The 22,506-nt window shown below is 49.6% G+C and overlaps 1 protein-coding gene across 3 annotated transcripts in view; it reads right to left on the bottom strand.

Annotated features, from left to right (window-relative positions):
- DOCK11 (dedicator of cytokinesis 11) overlaps window positions 1–21,329 on the bottom strand; it is a 189,504-nt gene extending 168,175 nt beyond the window's left edge. For all 3 annotated transcript variants that reach the window (XM_044236036.1, XM_044236035.1, XM_044236037.1), the window contains exon 1: window positions 21,203–21,329. In XM_044236036.1, the coding sequence (XP_044091971.1) occupies window positions 21,203–21,304 (102 nt within the window). In that variant the 5' untranslated portion in view covers window positions 21,305–21,329. The remainder of the gene's footprint in view (window positions 1–21,202) is intronic.
- Window positions 21,330–22,506: the final 1,177 nt, after the last annotated feature.

Genomic DNA, 22,506 nt, shown 5'->3' on the forward strand with positions numbered 1-22,506 from the left:
GAGCCTGCTGCCCAACTCCATCTCAGGACCCTGGAATCAAAACCTGCGCCAAGGCAGACACCCAGTCCACTGAGCCACCCAGGTCCCCAACCCCACACCCCGCCCCCAAGCGTCTTCTGACACTTGGATTTCTTTCAGGTTACACTGAAGGAATGAGTCACGTTCTTCCAGAGATGAAGGAGCCACTTAAAAAGGCTATTTTAAATCTTTCAGGTGACAAGGGTATTATTAATTCCCAGAAACAATCCCTGAGTGGCTTCCCCGGCGCTGAAGGAGTTAAAGCGAATTCCCAGAGCGCTGCTCCTCTCCCAGGCACCAAAACAGTTTGATTTTAAACAGGGAGGCAGCTCTGAAAAACCTCAACCATTAAATCCTACCTTCCCAAAGGTGTGAGTGAGTGGGTGCTCATTTGCATGACAAAAGGATTCTTCGCCTTGCCAAAGGATTCCAATCAAGTTTATTCAAAAATCAGATTCCCCTAATGGATGCTAAAAGATTTGATTTGCACGTGGGCTTGGAGCAAACACAGCTGTACCAAAGCCTGAATTTCCTTAACAGGTACGGCTTCCCCCAGGCCTGATTTCTGCTTCCAGGGCCCATGGGGTGGGTGGGGGTGCGGTGCGCAGCCACCAGGGTCACCCAGAGAGGAGCCGGACCTGCTCAATTTCTGACTCATCATCCCCCATTCTAACGCCACAATGGCTTCGCTTTTACCTAGCACTTTTCATTCCCAGCCTTCAAAGGGTTCAGTCCGCCTTGGCTAGCCAAACCCAAACCAGCTGGCGAGAGAGCTGGGAAAATAGCCTTCCGACCTAGCAGGGATGGGGGCCAGAAAATGAGGACCCCTGACGGGCAGGAGAAATGAGTGGTCCACTTAGAAGAACAAGAGAACGGCACTGAAGTTTCCTTTTCACAAAAGGAAAAACACCATGCTTTATGCATCTTACTTTTTTAAAAAAAAATAGGTTTTTCCCCGCCAGGAGCAGGTTTAGGCTCAGAGCAAAATTGAGCAGAAAGGACAGAGAGCTCCGTTCCCGTGTAACCCCCGCCCCCACACGCACAGCACGCAGCAGCTCTTCCGTGATCAGCGATCCCACACGGCACAGGTACATCGGTTACAGCCGATGAGCCTCGCACTCGCCCGTCATCCATCATTGTCACCAGCCAGAGCCCACGCTTCAAATCAGGGTTCACTCTTGGTGTTGTCCATTCTATGGGTTTGAACAAACACCAAGGGCACGTACCGCCCTTGACAGTGTCACACGTGAATAGTCCCAGGACCTCAGAAACCCTCTGTGCTCTGCCCAGTCGGGTCTCCCACCCTCCTCCTTTTTAAGTGACGAACAACTATTCCAAACCCAGTTGCAATACAACGGATCGATTCTTCTCTATCAGTTTTACATGATGATCAGAGTTGGGGGGTGGAGGCCGGGAAGGAAGTGAGGGACGGAAAAGGGAGCAGGGGAGGAGAAAGAAGAAGAGATGCCTCCAGAAAGAAAGGAACTCAAGGATGGGCGTGCGGATGGAAGAAGAAAGGCATACTGTGTACCCCAGGAAAAAGGCCCGGTTCACCAAGCTGCACACCATAATCTAATTATCCTAAATGTCAGAGGCAAGACCTTCCCTTTCAGAGCTCCTCATTTCTCGGTCATTCTCCCATCGGTGTGTTCTCAAAGCCACAAGAAGCCTACCATTATTCTGAAATAAAAGAAAAGAGATACAGCATGGGCAAAAGCAGGAAAATTGCACCCAGAAATCTCTGCAGAATCCGTGCATATCGCCTATTAATTAGCTTTCCTTGAAATGTAAGTCCCTCTAGTGATTGGTATTATTAATGGCAGCAAAGGCTGACTGCGATTATCAGCGACCAGAGGCACATTTCCCATGCAAGGAGCTTAAGAGCAATTTAAATTTACATTGCAGGAAATTCAAGATAGGCATTTCTGCCTCTCAAAGTTTATTTTAAAAAATAGTAAACAGGGGCGCCTGGGTGGCTGAGTTGGTGAAGCGACTGCCTTCAGCTCAAGTCACCATGCCAGGGTCCTGGGATGGAGCGCCACTTCAGGCTCCCTGCTTAGCAGGGGAGCCTGCTTCTCCCCCTCCCTCTGCCTGCCGCTCTGCCTACTTCGGCTCTCTCTCTCTCAAATAAATAAAATCTTTAAAAACAAATAGGAAACATTATACAGATCTATGTAGTCACACGGGCATGTCTGTTGTGTGTGTTTACGTGTATACACACATACACCTTTTGAAACTTCACTTTGTAGAGAATGCATTGTGATCAAAAACTGCGGAATAATTCAGCAGGTGGAAATGGAAGGCAAATGGGAACTGAAGTCTCTAATTTCTAGACCATCCTCAATGTATTGATTCAACAGAGCAAGAATGTGAGGTGTACAAAACAGTGGGCAAGGGGCGCCTGGGTGGCTCAGTTGGTTAAGCCTCTGACTTCAGCTTAGGTCATGGTCTCGGGATCCTGGGATCAAGCCCCACATTGGGCTTTCTGTTCAGCAGTGAGCCTGCTTCCTCCTCTCACTGCCTCTCTGCCTACTTGTGATCTCTGTCTGTCAAATAAATAAATAAAATCTTTAAAACAAACAAACAAAAAATCCAGTGGGCAAGGAAAAGCAGGATTAGTGGAGAAATTATCTTAATAACAAAGGCATCATGCTAATTATCCAAATATTACACATCACATATATATATTTACACATGACACATAAATATAGCAAGGTAAGTATGGAACAGGTCTGGGATTCTACATTTTCTGATTATAAAAATAATACACGCTTCACGCAAAATAAATGAACATTTACGGAACAGAAAGCAAAACAAGAATAAAACTTATAATCCCACCAGCCAGAGATACATACTGTTCATATTTTTAAATTTTTTAACGATTTTATTTATTTATGTAAGAGAGAGAGAGCGAGCACAAGCAGGGGGAAGAGCAGGAAGAGGGAGAAGCAGGCTCCCCGCTGAGCAGGGAGCCCAACACAGGGCTCGATCCCAGGATCCCGGGATCATGACCTGAGCCAGAGTCACCCGGTGCCCCCGTACTACTCATATTCTACATACACCCATACATTATAAATACACACACCCCATCCCACACACCTTCGAAGAATGTTTTCTTTGAATCTAACAACATTTATTCAGCGCTTGCTATGCTCCAGGCCTTGTTCTGTGGGCTTTATTGTGGTATTTTACTGGATTCTTAACAACAACCTGATGAGGTCAGAACGATCATCTCCATTTTACAGATGAGGAAACTGAGGGCACAGAGGGATTCAGTAACTACCTTCACACATATCACTATCACATGTGCTCTCTTTGACAAAAATCCGATCGTGCGTTTCCATAACCTAAACTTCTCTCCATGTCGATAATACAGCTAGATGTCATTTTGATGACTACATGGTTTTCTGGTGTATGGGTGGACCTTTGTACAATCCCTTACTTTGCACATGGAGGGTGTTCAAATGTGGGGGTGGGCTGTTTTGTTTTGCTGTTAGAAACAACTCTGCAGGCCCGCTGCGGGTGGACACCACGATCTCCATTTGAGCAAGGAGTGCAAGGAAGTTCCACCCAGTTAAACTGGGGACCCAAGGCGACACAGACCGTTGGGGGGACTCGCTGGGCCCTGCTGGAGCTCAGGCTGGTATGCTTGAGCTCCCTTCACTTCCTGCCGGCTCCTGAAGGCATTTACATTCTCAAGGGCAGGAGAAGCTGTGAGCCATAGCTCTGGGGCAGAATGAACTCATCTCCCCAGAACTGGAGACAACTAGTGTGGTAGGATGAAAAAATGCCCCCACCCCCATCCCAAGATCTGCCCCCATCCCCCATCCCTGGAACCCGCAATGTTACCTTTACGGCAAAAAGGTCCTTACACAAGTCAAGGGTCTCAAGGTGAGGGGATCATTCTGGATTACTGGGTTGGGCCCCAAATGCCATCACAAATGACCTTACAGGGAAGAAGCAGAGGGAGCTCTGACACAGGTGAAGAGAAGGCAATGTGGTCACAGAGGCAGAGCCTGGAGTGATGGAGCCACAGGCCAAGGAACGCTGACAGCTCCCAAAGCTGGGAGAGGCAAGGGACTGATGCAATCCTTCCCTAAGTTCTCTGGATGGAGCACGGCCCAGGGATAGCGATTTCAGGCTTCTGGTCTTCAGAATTACAAGAAAATAAGTGTGTCGTTTGAAGCCGCGCAGTTTATGTTAACTTGTTCCGGCGGTGTCCTCAGGTAGCAATACAACTAGCCGCAGGCGATCAGCCTGCAGAAGGACCAATGTGCTCCAAATGGGGGAGGGGAGGGAAGAGGGCCATTTGACCTCAACCCTGCAGGAAAGATCGGATTCCCTTGAGCAGGAAAGGGGCTGGAAGGGCATTCCAGGAAGAAGAGTCAGCATGTGCAAAGGCCCTAGAGGGGAGAGAGGGGGCAAGTGTGCTTGGGGAGCAGCAGTGGCCCAGCGTGACCCGTATCCAGACCACAGGAAGGGATGTGGCAGGAGAAGAGAATTCAAGGGTGGGCCAGGCCTTACTGGTGGACAGGAAAGAGTGTGAAAGCCCCACTAGGAAATCTGGGTGCTTGCTTAGAGTAATGTAGAACCAATGCAGGTAGACTTAGTATATTTCTGGGTTTGAGGATTCTGTTATTTTCCCTCATTCTCCCGAGAGGCAACAGAATGGCAGTGGCTTTCTGGCTATTTCAAGACAAGAACTGTGTTGCTTACTGTCCAGATGATCCACTCGGATTTGTTATACCACTAGGGACATGCGGACGAAATCCTGCTTAAATGGTTCCTCCAGGGAGGGAGCAAGAAACATGACGATGAGATGGACTTCCTTAGTTCCATCTGGTGTCAAAGCGGAGGGAATGTTCCTGCCCCCCCCAACACCAGGAAACCTACTCTGAAATGTACCAAATAACGACCCCAACAGAGCGCAATCCTCTGTTAAATTAAGCTACAGGAACTTCTGTCATGCTTTACTTTTGGAAGGTCTACTAAGCCAAAGGCCACTTTTTCCCAACTAAACCCAGCAGAAAAAAAAAACAAAAAACAAAGTGATGTAAACTGGGCTCTGTACCTGTAATTATATCATTTCTTTTCTTTCTTTTTTTTTAATTATCTCATTTCCTAAACTCTTCATTCTTAGTCCATAATTCTGCAGCTAGAACCTCCACTTCGTTTAGTTGGAACTAAATCCAAAGCCAGGACATTTTGGGGGACAACCTTGCCAGATGTGTAGCTCCACGACATTTCCTTGGCATCCAGGCCACTGGATTTCCAGAAAAGGCACCCGGCCATCACTAGCTCAGGCCTCTGGAATTTTCCATCCTTGGCTAAAGAAAAGGTTAAAAAAAATAAACATGGCTCTGTCCCCTGGAGAACACTTTGCGGCCAAACACTGAGAAGAGGGGGAAGGAAGAGGTGAGAAAAAGAGAGAGAAAGAGGAGAAAGGGAGAGTGGGGGCGTGCCCACCGCAGAAGCATGGCGGAAGGGAGCAGCCAAGGGCTGGCTATGGGAGAGCTCTGGTGCTCGGGCTGGACCAGGGAGCCAGATACACAGATTTTCCCAGACGGTGGCAGTGCAGGGAGGGGAATGCCACCAAGAGCAGCACTTGAAGAAAATCACAGGGAGGGGAGGACAGTTAGAGAGTGGCAGAAGGTGGGAAGGGGAAGAAAGCAATGTGGTAGGGAAAGGACAGAGTCAAGAGAGAGGAAGCCCGGCCCAGAGGGGGCCAGCCTCAGAGAAAATCTCAAGGGCTAAGAGGGGAAGCCACCACTGTTACCACTCCCATCTAGGAGGGTTTGCTGCCTTGACAAACGTGGGTCTGGCCCAGGGGTGGGCTTTCACTCCTCTTCCACCTGAGGACAGTGGAAGTGAGGGCAGGTTGACCCGGATCACCCGGCCCTCCACCCTTGACTCCCAAAAGAAATGTGGCCTCTACATGTTTCCAGCAGTCCTCAGTCTCTAGCTTCCATTTCCCTCGGAGACCAGCACCCCGAGTACCCAGGACATTCCTTCACTAACTGATGGGGGGTCCGGAATGATGCAAGTTCATGGTGTATATTGCCTCCATCCCCTGAACCAATGTCTACTCACCCCTGTGGGCTCTGAGAAAACCAGTCCATTTACCTAGAACAACTTCTAAAGGGTCTGAGTCCTTCCTATCAGAATCTAAAAAGAGACTGCTACCCTTGTTAAATATTGTTAATATGTTTTAAAGATTTTATTTATTTATTTATTTGACAGACAGAGATCACAAGTCGGCAGAGAGGCAGGCAGAGAGAGAGAAGAGGAAACAGGCTCCCCGCTGAGCAGAGAGCCCCACGTGGGGCTCTATCCCAGGACACTGGGATCATGACCAGAGCCGAAGGCAGAGGCTTTCACCCACTGAGCCACCCAGGTGCCCCTAAATATTGTTAATATCTTAATCTCTGGTCTCCTAGTCTATTAAAATGGGGAAAACAAAACAAACAAACAAACAAAAAGAACCTCCTTTCAGTCTGAACTTTTTTGTATCCTTTAGTTTCCTCAGATTAAGTCCTTGTCTTGCCTTCCTCCATCCCCCCTTGCTCTAAGTAGATTTAATCCTTTAACAAGAAATCAGTGGAAATAGATTCTCTGCTTCAGTTCAAGCAACCATTCTAAAAACACTTCCCTTGAGATTTTGGCAGGCACTGAAGGAAAGTATCTATCTTTTCTCTCAGCTAAGGCAGTTACCTTCCACAGCTCAGCACACCTCTCTCTCTCTCTCTCTCTCTCTAGCTCCCTCTCCAACAACACACTTGGTTTCTAGTTCCTTCTGGTATATACCACAGCTCCCCACATTCCAGAGTTCTAAGGCATCCCTTAGAACAGAAACCCCTGAAACAGAAAATCAAGAACATAATACGAAATAAAACAGAATAAAATAAAATGAGCCGGGCTGAAGGCAAAGAGCCTATCATCTGGAGAAGACACCAATTTCCAGAGGAGACTGCAACAGGACTCCAGTTAACAATTCTTCCATCTTTTATAGATTAGTATAGATTAGTAGTACATGAACACATCAGAAACCATTTTTAAGCTAATTCCTTGAGAACATCTGAATGTTTTCAGTGAGCTGGCTGATAAGGAGAATTGGAACTGTTTTCCTACCAAGGGGGGTGAAGAAAGGAAAAAACGTAGCTGAAGAAAGAGAAGACGGTGAATGCAACTTTTGTCCCTATAGATTTTATAAACAAAATCTTGTGGGGGGGGGGGAGAGTCCCCCAACCTTTTACACAATTGTCAATGCACTACAGTCAGGTCACTTAGCCAACGGGCCCAAGGAAAGGTAGGCCGGGCCTCAGAGAAACATAGCCATGGCCAATTAGAATCTATGTAAAAATAGAAAATGCAATCCACATCTACGCTAGAGCACTCCTTTAGCGCAGGAAAGCTCTCTGCCTCCAGCTCATCAGGGATATTACGCTTGCCAGGGTGAGGAGGGCTGGTGCCCACGTGATCAGCCAGTGAGTGAGTTTTTGTGGTGTGTCTCTAAGATGGCAGCAACTGGATTGGGTGAAGAGCGGAAGTCTCTCTCGACTGAAATCATGAAACCAGAAGGAGATCAGAGAGATTTTTCCATTCCCTCTCACTGTTTCTCCGACCACGTGTTTTAGAAACCTGATTTTGGAAAAGGGTCCTACAGTTACATTGGAAATGCTGGCAGGCCATGCCTGGTCTAACTTGACCTTCAGGATGAGGGAAGTGTCTCTCACACAGCACACATGAGAGGTGTCTTGGGGCTAGTCAACCGAAGAGTTATTCTCTCGTGATGCGAAACCATCTCTTTCTCTTTTAAACACACACACACACCCATGAGCGCGCGCGCATGTGCACGCGCACACACACACCCACACCCCTCACTACTCTCTTCTTTAACTTTAGCTGGGGGTGGAAAATTCCATAGGCCTAAGCTGGCTAAGTGCCTGCTAAGTGTCTGGCCAGCTTGTATCCTGAAACACCTCAAGTCTGAGAGCAGTGCCCACTTACAAGAACTCCAGACTGAGGGAGTTTTGTGTGGGAAAAATTTTTTTAATTATGAAGAATTTAAGAAAACATCCAAATTGAAATTGCAGACTGCAGACCTGTATGGCTTGCTTTCAGCCAAAAGTCTCAAAAGGGATTGTACTTCCTCATTTGAATTCTGTGAAGACTTCCGTACCTGGCTAGCAGTTTACCAGCCCATCGGATCCCTGGTCCTCCCCCACCCTGTCAAGTATCCATGTGGTGAACCCAACCCTGGCATCCCACCACTCTTCAACCTCCAGCAATGCCTGTGTGGTAGGAAGCATGATTTCCACAGAGGTCCGCCATCTTAATCCCTGGAACCCGTTTCTACATGACTTTCCTTGGCAAAGGGGACTCTGCAGATGTGATTAACGGTTTTGAGATGGGGAAATTATCCAGGCTTATCCAGGCAGGACCAGTGTAACCCTAAGGTACATAAGTGTAACCATAAGCATAAGGGTGCTTCTAAGTGAAGGAGGGAGGTGGGAGAGTCAGAATCAGAGAAGGGGGTGTGATGACAGGAGCAGTGTCAGAGTGACATGACATAAAAAAGACTTGACCGGCCATTGTTGGCTGGAAGATGGAGGAAGGGGCCATGAGCCAAAGAATGCAGGCAGCCTCCAGAAGCTGGAAAAGGCAAGGTAATGGATTCTCCCCCAGAGCCTCTGGAGGAAGTGAGGCCCTGCTGACTGACACCTTGGCATTAGCCTAGTGAAACCCACTCTGAACTTCTGACCTCCAGATTGTGAGAATAAATTTATGTTTGCGACACTAAATTTGTGGCAATGTCATAGCAGCCATAGGAAACGAACCAGACCATGTGTCTAGTCCAGACCTCAGTAGAGCCACTGGCTGGGCCTCCTCATCCTGGGCACTCTGCCTTCCCCGAATTCTCTAAGCAGACACTCACCCCTCCAGCCCACTAATCCCACCGTGCTGAGCTCAAGTTGGGTTTTTATTTTTGGTGGTGGTGTTTTTTTAAAGATTTTATTTATTTATTTGAGAGGCGGAGAGAGAAAGAGCACATGCTGGGGGAGAGGTAGAGGGAGAAGCAGACATCCCACTGAGCAGGGAACCTGAGGTGGGGCTTGATCCCAGGACCCTGAGATCACGACCTGAGCTGAAGGCAGATGCTTAACTGACTGAGCCACCCAGGCGCCCCAAGCTCAAGCTGCTTTACGGTCCCAGTGAGGTAGGGCAGCCCTCCTCAGGGTGAGCAGAAGACCAAACTCACTTCTGGAGGAAATGGGCAACTGGTTGGAAAGCCAAGGCAGGGGGTTTAGATTCAGGGGATGGGGCAAGACAAAGGCCCCATGATTGAGACAGTGACATAAGGGGACGAAGAAGAAGATAAAACCTGGTGACCAGAAATGACTATTAAATACAGAGCAGGCCCAGCAGCCTAGAGGATTTTGAGGCCCAAGACCTGAGCTCTGCATTCAGTATCCTCTGATGTTACCTTCTTAGGCCCAGGCTGGTCTCCGAGCCCAGGACGGTGCTGAGGCAGCAGTGGACATCAGAATAGCTCCAGAAACAGGAGGGAAGGAGGAAGGAAGGAGGGAGGGAAGAGAGAGCAGGGCTTCCATTACAGAACTGAAGTCAGGAGCCTTACAGAATTCTCTTCTGGCTCTCCCAGTGCCTGAATGCTCATTTGCAGGGGGCAGACAGAAGCAAAATTCCTCCACAGACAATCACGGTGGCCTCCTGGTAGTGGAGAAGCCCCCTCCCCTGGGGTCAGGTTAGCCAGACTTCTTTGCTCCACAAGCCACAGGGCACAATGGAAAGCCTCTGCTGGCCAGAGGGAGAGCTCCTGGCCCCCTAGGAGCTTTTAAATAATGTTGTCATTCCATTTTTGCGACAGCTAATTCAGTGGCCTCCTGGCCTGAAGTTATTTCTTGGTGAGAAGTCAGGCACCTCACAGATGACATTCCCTCCTTCGGGTCTCTAGGAAACCAATCACTGCAGTGAAGCGTGAGGAACTTGTTAACTTAGGAAAATAAACTGGTTATGCCCACAGGACTCTTCTACGCACCCCGTGAGTACAGACACGGGGTCCTGCTAGGCGCAAAGCTGGAGCCTGGCAGTTTCTCAAGTGGGTAAACCAAGCTACTAATATCAAAGGCCTGGAGAGACATACAGATGCTATTTTGGGGGCAGCACTATCCTGCACCAAAAAAAAAAGAAAAAATCATAAAAACAGTTCCATGACTCCGATCCCAGGTACCTCGGCAGAGCCAGTGTTCTGGAGAATTTTTTTTTCCCATATACTTATTCAAATAGCAGAGAATGGAAGAACAGCCAATTGCAAACAGTTCTCAGAATCCTTAGGCTTACTTTGGCAAGGAAAAGTCTAGACGGATCCTGCCCACATTTCTCAATCGCAGCCCCACCCCTCTTTTTTTGTTTTGTTTTGGTTTTGTCCTCACCTCCTACTTTCCCACTTTGGAGACCCAAGCTCACTCAGAAATAAACAGTTTCCCAAGGAGAAGGAGGAGGTGATCATCACCAAAACCACACAAAAATAGCTTCCTCCACCTGATCTACTGGAGACCTGAGGCCAGAAGCAAGTGCTTCTTTACCTGATGACACCAAAGGAGACAAGATGCCTGGAGTTCATAACCTGTTCTGTGATTTGGTCAAGATGGCCGCCCAGCCTTACCTGGGTCTCTCCTTCCCCATTTCCGCACAGCGGGGGTGGAGGAGGGCAACATGGTGCGTGTTCAATGGTGACCTGTGACAACATGCCAGGTCATAGGTCTAACATTTTTTAACCCTTCGTAAGCCTGGGGGTCATTCATCTAAAAACCATTTCCAACAATTGCGTTTCCCCAGCCTCCTGCCACACCTCACGGAAACACTTCCCGCTGACTTGGAAGCTTGGAAGACCGCTTGACTTCTTGGTTAAATCTCACCCAGACAGTTCGGTCGGGAGGGAAAGCTGATTCTTAAGTATCAGAATAGCCTCGAACATTTCTCAGCAGCTTGAAGCATATATGATCTGACCTAGGCTGTCAAGAACTGCAAAAATACAACTTCCTGGGAACGAGAAACTCCATGGGCAATGAGAATCAGGTGGAGAACAACTGCAGGAAATCGTTAATAGCAAATTTAGGCCTGATTGCGCGAGGTCGGGCGCGGACAATAGATAAACCACATGTCACTCGAACAGCTGCCACATTTTCCGTCCTATCGGCTATGCTGGAAACCCGTATGCACTATTCCAGATAGAACCTATCCTGCTAGCACAAAACCAGGATAACTGAATATAAAGCACACTCATTTCTTAGGAGACATTTAAGGCTTTATGAGTTTTCCACTAAAATACATGTTTCCAAAATAGACCTTTAAAAAGGCACCTGAATTTGAACTTCAATATTCACTTAAAAAAAAGAAGAAGAAGAAAAGTGACGATTAATGAATGAAAGGGATGTCTATAAAGTTTTGGGAGGGAAAGGAAAGAGCACCAGAGTTCTATTTTTCCACACGGAGCTCCTCTAACCCCTCCTTTCGCGTCAACCACTCTGAACAGACTGTCCTGTCCTAAAGGTCAGTGCTTTGGCAAAAGGCCTCGCCCACAAGTTCCCCGGACCAGAGGGGCTTCTCCACGGGCAGGAGCCAGGGTGTTCCTCCCCACCAGAGGACCAGCCTTCCCACTCACTCATCAGACCTGGCTGAAGGCAAGGATGGCCAAAGATCCAGAGCCCTAGCTTGCACCTGCCAGTTTCTTCTTCTAGGAAGGGGGCGTGCTTCCCTTCCGCCCGTTTTTCTTTCGTCTGGTGACCTGGGCTACATACCCAAAAGACTTCTTGCCCACCAGAAAGCCTGGGAATATTCATGAGAGCCAAGAGCACTTGGCAGAGTTGCATGCCAAGGCCCCTGTTGTGCGCTTTGCAAGCCACGCCTCCTTTAAGCCTCTCCACATGCCCACAGGAGGGGTTATCAAGACACTTGAAGGTTAAATAACTGACCCAAGGTCACCCGGTAAGAAGACGAGCTGAACTCTGAACCTGGGCCGCCTCCTTCCAGATCCCACTCCACGACGTCATGCTGTTCTCATAAACCCTAGCTTCCAGGCTTGGAAGTTCAAGGAGACCGCTCTGAGCCTCCAGGGTGGGACCCGGCAGGAACCGAGGAGGCATCCGGCTAGAAGTGGCTATAAAGCAACAGGCCAATGTTACATGTGAGCAGCACCCCCAGCCCCGCCACAACCCACATTCCTGACAAAAGCTAAAGGAGAGCAAGAGATCTGAACCCCAAGAGATGTGGATCATAAAATTGCCGCTGGACTTACAGAAAAGGGGAAACAGCTCTAGCTCCTTCTCCTTCCCGTGGTTTCCAGCCTTCCCTTCTGTGTTAACAACAACAAAATACTAAGAATTCTTCAACAGGCCTTACTCATGATTCTGTATCTCAGAAGAAAGTTAACACCCAAGTAGGTAAATGACTCCTTTGAACTGAAATGCCACCAACAAGTAAGCGGTGCGGGGGGGCTCCTCTGAGCGGAGGACTAAGGGTTTGGGAAGGTAGCAAGCACTTCTTCCAGTCCGTGGAGGTCCAGTAAAGGAATGCCAAGGTGAGTCACACGTGTACGCTGTAGATAAATCTGAGTGTTAGACGTTACCGTTTACTTTCCCTGACCCCCTAAAAAAAAAAAAAAAAAGGCCTCTACACTCGAATAAATGTGGGAAATGCCATAGAACAGTGTTCATGGGCAAAAGCCTGGTTAACACTGTTGAACCCCTAAAGGACCGAACCCTTGAAAAAACAGTAAAGATCACCAAAAAAGAACGCGGGGCGGGGAAGGCAGGCAGAGATAACGTCACCAACTGAGGGCAGAAGGCAGAATAGCTAGGCTCCTGCCAACTTCTGTCTTCTCCATTTGGGTCATTTGCATACATCTAATCTCCCTTCCGGACCTGTGAGTCCCTTCAGAGCAGGAAACAGCCCATGCAGCCCCTCTTCTCCCCAGCTCAAACTCTGGGAGGGGGAGCTGCCCAGGGGGTGACCTGACTTCCCATTTCTGTTCTAACTGGAAGTCTGGGGCTAGCCTCCAGACCACTCCTCCACGCCCGCCTCCCACTTCCCTAATCACCCCCAAAGGTGCAAACCTCTTTAATCAGCCTAATCTGTCCTACAATCTCATCTCAGCCCTCCCCCTCCCCCTCCCTCCCCTTCCTGATCCCATTTGGAACACTTCTCTGCCCTCAAGAACCCTAGTCTTGGGGCGCCTGGCTGGCTCAGTTGGTAGAGCATGTGACTCTTGATGTCAGGGTTATGAGTTCAAGTCTGACGTTGGGAGTAGAGTTTACTTAAAACGAAGCATAAAAAAAAAGGAACCCTAGTCTTTTACCAGAACACAACACTACGTGCTCAGCCGTTCCCTAGAATGTTCTCTCCACATTAAGCCTGACTTAACTGAAAGCCAGTTTTACCCTGACAGCCCTCTTGGGATGAGGTTGCTCTTCTTCTTTTCCTCTCCCCTATCACCACAAACACACTTTGCCTCCGATTCACCCCCGGCTCAGAAACCTCAGCGCCATCTTGACTCCACCTCCTCTCCTCTTTCCCTCCCACTTCTTCCTTCCTCTCTTCTCCTCCCCCTTCAAGAATCCCCGACTCTATCGCTGAAACACCTCTTACATCCTCCCCCTTATCTCCATTCTCACTGCCTCAGGTAAGCCTTTCTTATCTCTCTCTCCAGAACTGTGTAACTACCTGTTAACTAGGGACCTGGCCTCCAGTTACCCAACACCTTGTCCAGCCTACATACTGCTGCCAGTGGATTTTCCCCAGTACCCACCGCATTCCAGGCACTGTGTGAGGCCCTGGGCATAGAGATGAATACACAACCCCTGACTTCTTGGCTAATATCTAAAAAGGGCAAGAAACATCTCCCCTCCCCCATCTGTGATAGGCCCTTCTAGAATACCTCTGTTTCACCAGCTCCCTCTTTTTTTAAAACCTTTATGAATCACTTATACATCAGACACTTTCCATACACTATCTTCTTCTTTCATCTTCCTAAGAACCACACAAGGTGGGTACTATTTACCCCATTTCACAGATGAGGAAAATAAGATCCGGTTACTGGCCTCGTTTCACAAGGCAAGCAAGCAGGTGACCAAGGCCACGTTTAGGCCCAGGTCTGACTCTTGAGCCTGGGCTCTTGCCTCCCATGTTTTAAGTAGGACAGCGAAATTCTGGAGAAGAGCCCAAACAGGATGACCATGATGGTGAAGAATTTCGAAACCAAGTCATATGAAAAAGAGAGGAAAGAAATGAAGTCTCTTTGGTTTTTGCGAAAAATGGCATAGTGCTGGGGCGCCTGGGGGGGCTCAGGCGGTTAAGTGTCAGAATCTTGATCTCGGCTCAGGTCCTGATCTCAGGGTCCTGGGATGGAGCCCGTGTCAGGCTTGTGCTGGGTGTAGAACCTGCTTAAGATGCTCTCTCTCCTCACCCTCTGTCCCTCCCCCCCAAAAAAATGACATGGTGGATGTCTCTAAATATTTGAAAGGTTGTCATGCGAAAGAGGAAGCAAACATATTCTGTGCGGGTCCAAACAGCAGAGCTAGGTCTGGCTGTGGCAGAACTTAATGGAGTAAATTTCAGTATTTCAGTTAAAGAGCCTTTTCTAGCATATCCCTATACCCCTCCTAACAGGCAAGTAGCATTTAAGGAGAAGCCAAGTCTTCATCTGTCAGGGGTATATGTAGGGGACAAGCCTGCCATGTGCCAGTGGTCTAGATCAGCGTTTCTGGGCACATGAGAATCACCTTGAGTAGTTTTTAAAACACACGATGCCCGGCCCCACCCGGGACTTATCGAAACAGAGTCTTGGGGTTGAGACCGTTATTGCAAGAATTACAAACCAGGAAATACGTCTGTAAGAAGGTTCACTCAAATCCCCCAAAGAAGAAATACAAGTGGCTAAATCCACATATGAGAAACTGTTGGAGAGTAACCGAAGAAATGCAAATTGGAATGGTACTGTACCATCTACCTACCTCCTATCAGACTGCAAAGACTAAAAAATATTAATAACCAGTGTTGGCATGGGAGAGGGGAGATGAACATGTGCATATTCTGATAAACAGTGAATGCCAACAACTTTCAGCAGAGCGATTTGACAGTGTGTTCCAGGGGACTCTTTTTTTCTTTTAATTAATCTATTTATTTTTAAATTCCAGTATAATTAACATACAGCATTATATTAGTTTCAGGTGTACAACACAGTGATTCAACAGTTCTATACATGACTCAGGGCTCATCACGGTAGGTATACTCTGACTTCTCACCCCCCCCAACTCCCCTCAAGAGATTTTATTTATTTATTGGACAGAGACAGAGAGAGAGCACAAGCAGAAGCAGTGGCAAGCAGAAGGAGAGCGAGCAGCAGACTCCCCGCTGAACGGGGAGCCCAATGTGGGGCTTGATCCCAGGACTCCAGGATCATGACCTGAACCGAAGGCAGATGCTCAATGGACTAAGCCACCCAGGCATCCCATCAGAGGGCTTTTTAATGCTAAAAATGTGTCTAATATTGCAGCAAACAACTCCATTGCTGGAAATTTCCCCTGAAGGGACAATCTAGCAAGCTTGGAAACGCCTGCTCAAAGATGTTCATCCGTTAATGTTTTATACCCGTGCTGTCCGAAAGAACTTGCTGCAATGATGGGCATGTTCTCTGTCTGCACTGTCCTATTTGGCAGCCCCAAAGCCACATGTGACTACTGAGTATTTGAACGGTGGCAAGTGCAAAGGAGCCAATTCTTTTAAGTTAACGTAAATGTAAATGGCCACAGGTGTCTAGGAGCTAGCACGACTCACGCCTCTAACACCACAAAACTAAAAACTACAAAACTATCGCACAACGAAGTATGATTACCTACCGTACATGCACAGTGGAAGTTTTGGCCGTCATTAAACATGATTACGTGCATTTACATTAACTGAAGTGAAGAAACAAATGTTCATAGGATATTAAGTGAAAAAATTATTTCAAACTTTGTATATTTTTTCATATTCTTTCATAGATAGATACACACATAGAGACAAAGAGACAAAGAGTCTTGACCTACACACGTTAGAATTTTAACAGTCTCCCTGCATAATGAGATGATTATTCTTGCCTGGTTTTCCACCTTTTCTACAACAAACATGCATTTACTATGTAACAAAGCAATAAACGTTTAAAAAAGAAAGCTTAGGGGCACCTGGGTGGCTCAGTCGGTTAAGCCTCTGCCTTTGGCTCAGGTCATGATCTCAGGGTCCTGGGATCGAGCCCCACATTGGGCTCTCTGCTCAGCGGGGAGCCTGCTTTACCCTCTCTCTCTGCCTACCTCTCTGCCTGCTTGTGATTTCTTTCTCTCTTTCTCTCTCTGTCAAATAAATAAGTAAAATCTTTAATAAAAAAAAAGAAGAAGAAGAAGAAAAGAAAAGAAAGCTTAACAAGGGTTAGTCCAGGAAAAGGCTCAACCCAGAGATTTCTTGTGCACATTTGTCTTAGGAAACAAATTCCACTATTTGGTGCTTCAAAGAGGGTTCACAGAATACTCTGCCCGGGGCTTTTGGACAGATCCTCCAGGGGTGACTTGCCCTGGTGCCCCCTAACCTGGAGCAGCCCAAGGGAGCAGGGAGCCTCCTTCTTGTTTAGGCACAAACACTTGGGGTAACCGTCCGCAGCTCATTCAGCCAGAGCCTAGCTAGGTCCGAGAACCAGAAATGCTTGGTCAAGAAGCCCATGGCCATGGGCTTTATTCCGCGTTGTTGTTTGGTCCTATATTAAGGAATCACCCACAACTTCCCTGGGTGGAGGGAGCAGGACAGCAGATTCGTTTCCAGGCCTTCCCTACATGCGAACCTAACACACACTCCAAGCAAAGGTAGTTGTATGCAGTGGGTTGGGGGGCAGTCAGCAGCTGCGGCCACTCTCAGCCATCCTCGGCTTTTGGAAGAGTTTTTCTCTACCAGGGTTATTAGATGACATCCAGCAGGTGCCAGCCAAGGACATATCCTGCCTCCAGGGGCTAAAGCCCGAAACATCTAGCAACTCTTTCCAGATCCTTCTGCGCCCAAGGAATTGAGGGTAAGTTCCGCAGCAGTAGGCAAGCAGTATTTAAACACCTACCAAGCGATTTTTCCCAGGCTGACAGGAGGACTGCCCTTAAGGGCAGCTAGAACATGACAGGTTTCTGAATGACTTTGTGTCCCCCACCCCCCCACCCTGGCAGAAACAGCTACAGCCTGAATTGTAACAAAAACACGGTTTCAACTCTGCATATTAAATGTGTATATATGTAAAAACTTCTCTTTTAATCACACACACTCTTGGGTTATAATATTCTCCCCAAACCTCTCCCAGGAAATCTCTGCCAATGGTTAATTCTATCATTATCCTTTTCCCTTGGTTAAAACTGACCTTCACATAAACGCCAAACCTAAAGGAAAATGCAGCAACCAGTCTCTTTCCCTGCCTGCTTCATTATTTAGTGAATAGAGGCATGGGTGTACTAATAACTGAATGAAAGTGTGAATCCATCCCTACATGCTTTATACAGCCCAGGACCTCAGAGTTCCTCAAACGGGGAGCAAAACGGAATGATGGTAGCCGCATGCCAACAAGGGTATAATTGTAAAAAAAAATAACAATAAATTTTAAAAATCCAAAAAACCGAACAAAACCAACACCCGTCTAAACGGGAAATACTGTGTATTTGCCGTATATGTGTTCAGTCTGGAGGGTTTTCCAAGTTCTAGTGGGAAAGCCACTGGAGGATGGCGTGACCTCCTGTGGGAATGGTTCCCTTGTGAAATCCCACGAATACAGGCGTAACTCCTTTCATCGCACTTCGCTTTGCCCTGCTTTGCTGATAATTGCGTGTTTTACAAAGTGGGGATGTGTTGCAAACTGCCTCGAGCAAGTCTATCAGCACCATCTCTCCAAAAACACCTGCCCACTTCACGTCTGTGTCATTTTGGTTACACCTTGCAAGAGTTCAGACCTTTTCATTGTTATGGCACTTGCTACGGTGATCTGTGATCAATGACTACGACTCACTGAAAGCTCCGATGATGGCTGGCATTTTTTTTTTTTTAGCACTGCAGTTATTTTTTTAATTAAGTCATCTACGTTGCTTTTGAGACGCACTGCTATTGCACACTTAACAGACTACAGTATAGTGTAAACGTAACTTCTTGATGCACGGGTCAAGCAAAAATTTCATCTGGTTCGCTTTATCATGACAGCCACTCTCCGGTGGTGGTCTGGAACCGAACCCCCAGACCTCTGAGGTATTCCTGTGTGTGAGTCCGTATCGAAGCCCTAATGCAAGTGTCGTGGGTTTATAGCAGCAAGTGTAAATCCTACTTCAGCTGTCCCTAATAAACACTTTGGGGCTTAAATCAGAAAAAAATCAGAAGTTGTGGCGGCAGCTGCAACACGGTCCACTTGTGTTCCAGACACCATGGCTTTACTAACTCTGGTGACTGGCTCTTTGTGTCAGAAAAACAGGAGCCAAAGAAAGAGCCAGTTAGGAGAATCTACCCCTAAAGGTTGCTTCCTTGTTTTCTTCATTGACCGAACTGCTTGCAAACAGCATGCGCCAAGATGCGAATAATCTAGGTGTCCTACTGCCAAACACATACAAAGACCCAACCTGGGCTGCAACTAATAAGAACAAATGAAGAAAATGGCACCTGCATTCACATATAACTAGAGGGCACCTACCATTTTTCTTGAATGTGGGAGAAAGGCTCAACAGATATTCACGGGTTTGGATTCCTAGAATCTGTCCCCCACGTCACCCCTCATCAGCTCCCCAAATCTCCATGTGGATCACACACCAGAGTAGTAAATAAATACCATTCCAGTGCCTTGCCTGGTAAACATCTGTGCACTCAGTCCCAAGTAAACCAGGCTGGCAGCAGCTTCCAGAAAAATCTGCTCCCACTAACAGTTTTTCCAGCTTTGTCACGGAGCCAGCAGTAAGGAAGAGGTAGCTGTACCTGTGTTATACAAAATTCTTTTAAAAGCCTCAAAGCCTGGGGCACTTGCATGGCCCAGTCTGTTAGGTGCCCTGACTCTTGATTTCTGCTCAGGTCGTGATTTCAGGGTCATGGGCTAGAGCTGTACTCGGTGGGGAATCTGCTGAAGATTCTCTCTCTCTCTCTCTCTCCCTCTACCTCTGGCCCTCCCTGCCATTCTCTCTCTCTCTCTCTCTAATAAATAGATAAATCTTTAAAAAAAAAAAGCAAGAATGTTAATATTAACGTTTTGCTGCTGAGGGTAGCAGGTTGAAGGCTGGTCAAATCCCAGTGGAGGTTTGCTGGGGCCCATTTCTACTCTTGAAACCATCTGTCCACATCACGGGCTCCCTTCACACCATGCAGCAGAGGGCCAGCCACCCCGGCTCAAGCATGGTTTTTTTTTTCCCATATTTAGGAAAGCATCTCCTGAGCGAGGCAGATTGAATCACTTGTTAGCAATCACCCAAGATGAGAGCCGGGTATAAATGCCCTACACATGGATTGCCTTCCTCTCTAAACTGGCTGTTATGACAGCCGAGGTTCCAATCTGATCCTAACAGGACCTCATTCTAAAATCAGTGAGACACACAATAAGCCAAGTCCATTAAAACAACATTAAAGGTCTGGTTTTAGCTCTGCTAAACAGCAGGATTAAACTTTCAAGGGTCCAGCCACGATAGAGAGATTTCTTTAAAGTCACTTGGCTTTGCACAGTTGTAGCTATTAGGGATCAGATCTTTATCTCAAAGGTACACATTTTACCTTTGATCCTCCTCCAGAACTCCCACTAATGTCAACTTTCTCCACGGTTGGGATCAAGCCCCTGGCCTCCCTTTAATGTTGGCTTTATCGCAGATTCTACAAGATCAACAGAAAAATCACAAGAAAAAGCTGTGAAGTTCCCCTCCAATGATAAGTTGTTGGAACAAAAAGAGCCCACACGTAAATGGTGAAATTTAAACACAGTAGACGAGACGCTGTAAGGTAGAGGGAAAGGAGACACGAGAAGGAAAAGCAACAACGAAAACCCAAAGTAACAAAACAAACACTAATTAACCACTCTGATGGCTTATTTGGGGTTTGCTCTCTAGTCCAAGAAATTGGCAACGAGTGTCTTGAAAACAGAAGGGGCGAGTGCCCGTTAGCACTGTCCGCTTTCCTCCTGAGCCAGACAATCCGGAGGGGGCTGAGGGTGCGATGGAGGGCTCCCAGGGGGGTCAACGCGCTTTCAAATCCCCATCCCCCAGCCCTGCCGGCTCGGAGGCACCCCCGGGCTCTGAGACCCCCCACCCCCGCCGTCCTCCATCCCTGAACCCGCACACACCATCATCCCCCAAATACTGCCCCATCTCCTCGCCTCTGGAGCGCTCTTGGGTCCCAGGGGACACCCTCGCCCTGTGGCAACCGACCCCGCGCGCACTCGCCCCGGAACCTCGTTGTTTGCAATTCCCTCCCTCCGCGGCAGCAGCAGCAGCACCCGTTCGCCACCCATCACCACCCTCTCCCCAGTAGCGGGAGGAAGTCGCTCTGCTTCCTCTGTTCTCACCGCCCGCCTGAGCTTGGGAGCCCGGGGCTTTTTGGGTGGGGTTCTTTTTTTGTGTGTACACAATGTGTGTGTGTGTGTGTGTGCGTGTGTGCGCGCGCGCGCGCACGCGAGTGTGTGTGTGCAAAACGCTCATCGCATCCTTCCGCCGCGGCTCAGGTGTCCGCAGGAGGGAATCGGGATCTCGTCGCGCCCTGGTCCCTAGCTCTTTGTGCGGGCTCCAGGGCAGAGCGAGGTCCGCTCTCCAGCGCACACCCCCACCCCTCCCGGGGCCCGGGCCCGGGTTCCGAGCGTCGCCTCCCGCGCAGCCGGCCGAGCCCCCGAACGCCCGTCGGGGTCCCACCGGGCGCACGCCTCCGCCGCACCGGGCGGCCGCCGCGCTGTCAGCGGGCGCCCGGGACTCGGACCCCGGCCGGCGGCGGCTGGTGCGCAAACTTACTTAAGCGGAGAAAGAGCCCGGGGCGCGCGGGTGGCAGCCGCCAGCGCCGTTCCGGTCCCGGTGCCCATGCCCGCGCCCGCGCGCAGAAAGCCACCCCGTCGCTCCCGCCCGGAGCGCGTCCTCCCGGGGCGCCCGGTGCCCCAGCCACTCACCAGCACCACGGAGCCCCGCACGGCCTCCGACACGCTCTGCCGGAGCTCGGCCGCCGTGCCGGGCTTGCTGAGCCTCTTGGTGAATTTGCGCACTTCGGCCATGGCAGCGGCGGACGGCTGGCGGCGGGCGCACTCACTGCCCCGGGCCGGGGCGGCCACGGCCGCGGCTGCTCCCTCTGTTTACCCGCCGGCCGACCGGCCACATCGCAGGTCAGCGGCGGCGCGGCTCCCGCGGCTCCTCCCTCCCAGCCGCGGCTCCTCCCTCGTTCCCTCCTTCCCTCCGCGGCTGGCCCGCGCGCTCCCCGTCCTGCCCCACGGCGGGGCCGCTCCCTCCCCTGGAGAGCCTGGGCTCGGCTCGCAGCGGGCCCCAGGAGGAGGGTGTGTCCGGCGAGGAAGGGTGTGTGCCGGGGGGAGGGCGAACCGAAGGGGGGGCGAGGGTCACGAGGGAAGAGGGGGGAAGTGGCAACCGCTCGGGCTCCGCCCGCAGCTGATGTTGCTGGTGCAGCCGCATCCGGGAGGGGAGATCGGGCTGCTTTGCTTTTCGCGCGCGCCTGTGTGTGTGTGTGTGTGTGTATGGGGGTGGTGCAACGAAATATCTCCAAGTGTGGGGCATGTTCCACCCCAGTGCCCCTATCCCGCCCCAGCGGCTGCAGTGGCTGCAGGAGAGCCGGGGGACTCTTGCGTCGCCCCACCCCGCCAGCCCCCAGGGCCGCGGCGGCAAGCGACCGGGAAAGAACGTGGAGCGGCCGCCTATTGTGTGCTCTGCCGGGGAAGGGTCGCGCCGCTGTCGGTGGAGAGCCGGTGTTTTGCCAGAGCAGCTCAGTGGGGTCCTCCGCCCGCCCACACCTCTTTCTTGCCCAGGGGGTCCTTGGCCAAGTGCGACCCGGGGAGGGAGCAGGCTTGGGGAGTTGGAAACTTGCTGCGGCCGAACCCACTCCCCCACCCCACCCCCACGAGGGCGGGGTAGAACTGGGTGGCGGGGTCTGAGCCTGTGGCAGGTTGTCTAGTTCAGCAGCGGCTGTGCGCTGGGGGTGGGGTGGAGTTGATATCTGGAAGGCCCTGCCGGTCTTCTAGAAGCTTTCACATTGAGTCCAGCTATCACCTCTTCATCTCCTACTCCTTTCCTTATCCTCTTCACTTTCCGAGAAATTATTCTCCAAGAATCAAAGAACGTCTTCTAACCAGCTGTAAAACAAACATGCTTAAGACAGAAGTAAGAATGGGAATCTTAAAGTACTGGGGACCCTGAGAAAGCTCCCCGAGTGTAAAGTGAGAAGCCCCGCTGACCTTGGCAGTTTTCTGTC

The sequence above is a fragment of the Neovison vison genome, chromosome X (genome assembly GCF_020171115.1).
Source record: "Neovison vison isolate M4711 chromosome X, ASM_NN_V1, whole genome shotgun sequence".
NCBI classification, from domain to species: domain Eukaryota; kingdom Metazoa; phylum Chordata; class Mammalia; order Carnivora; family Mustelidae; genus Neogale; species Neogale vison.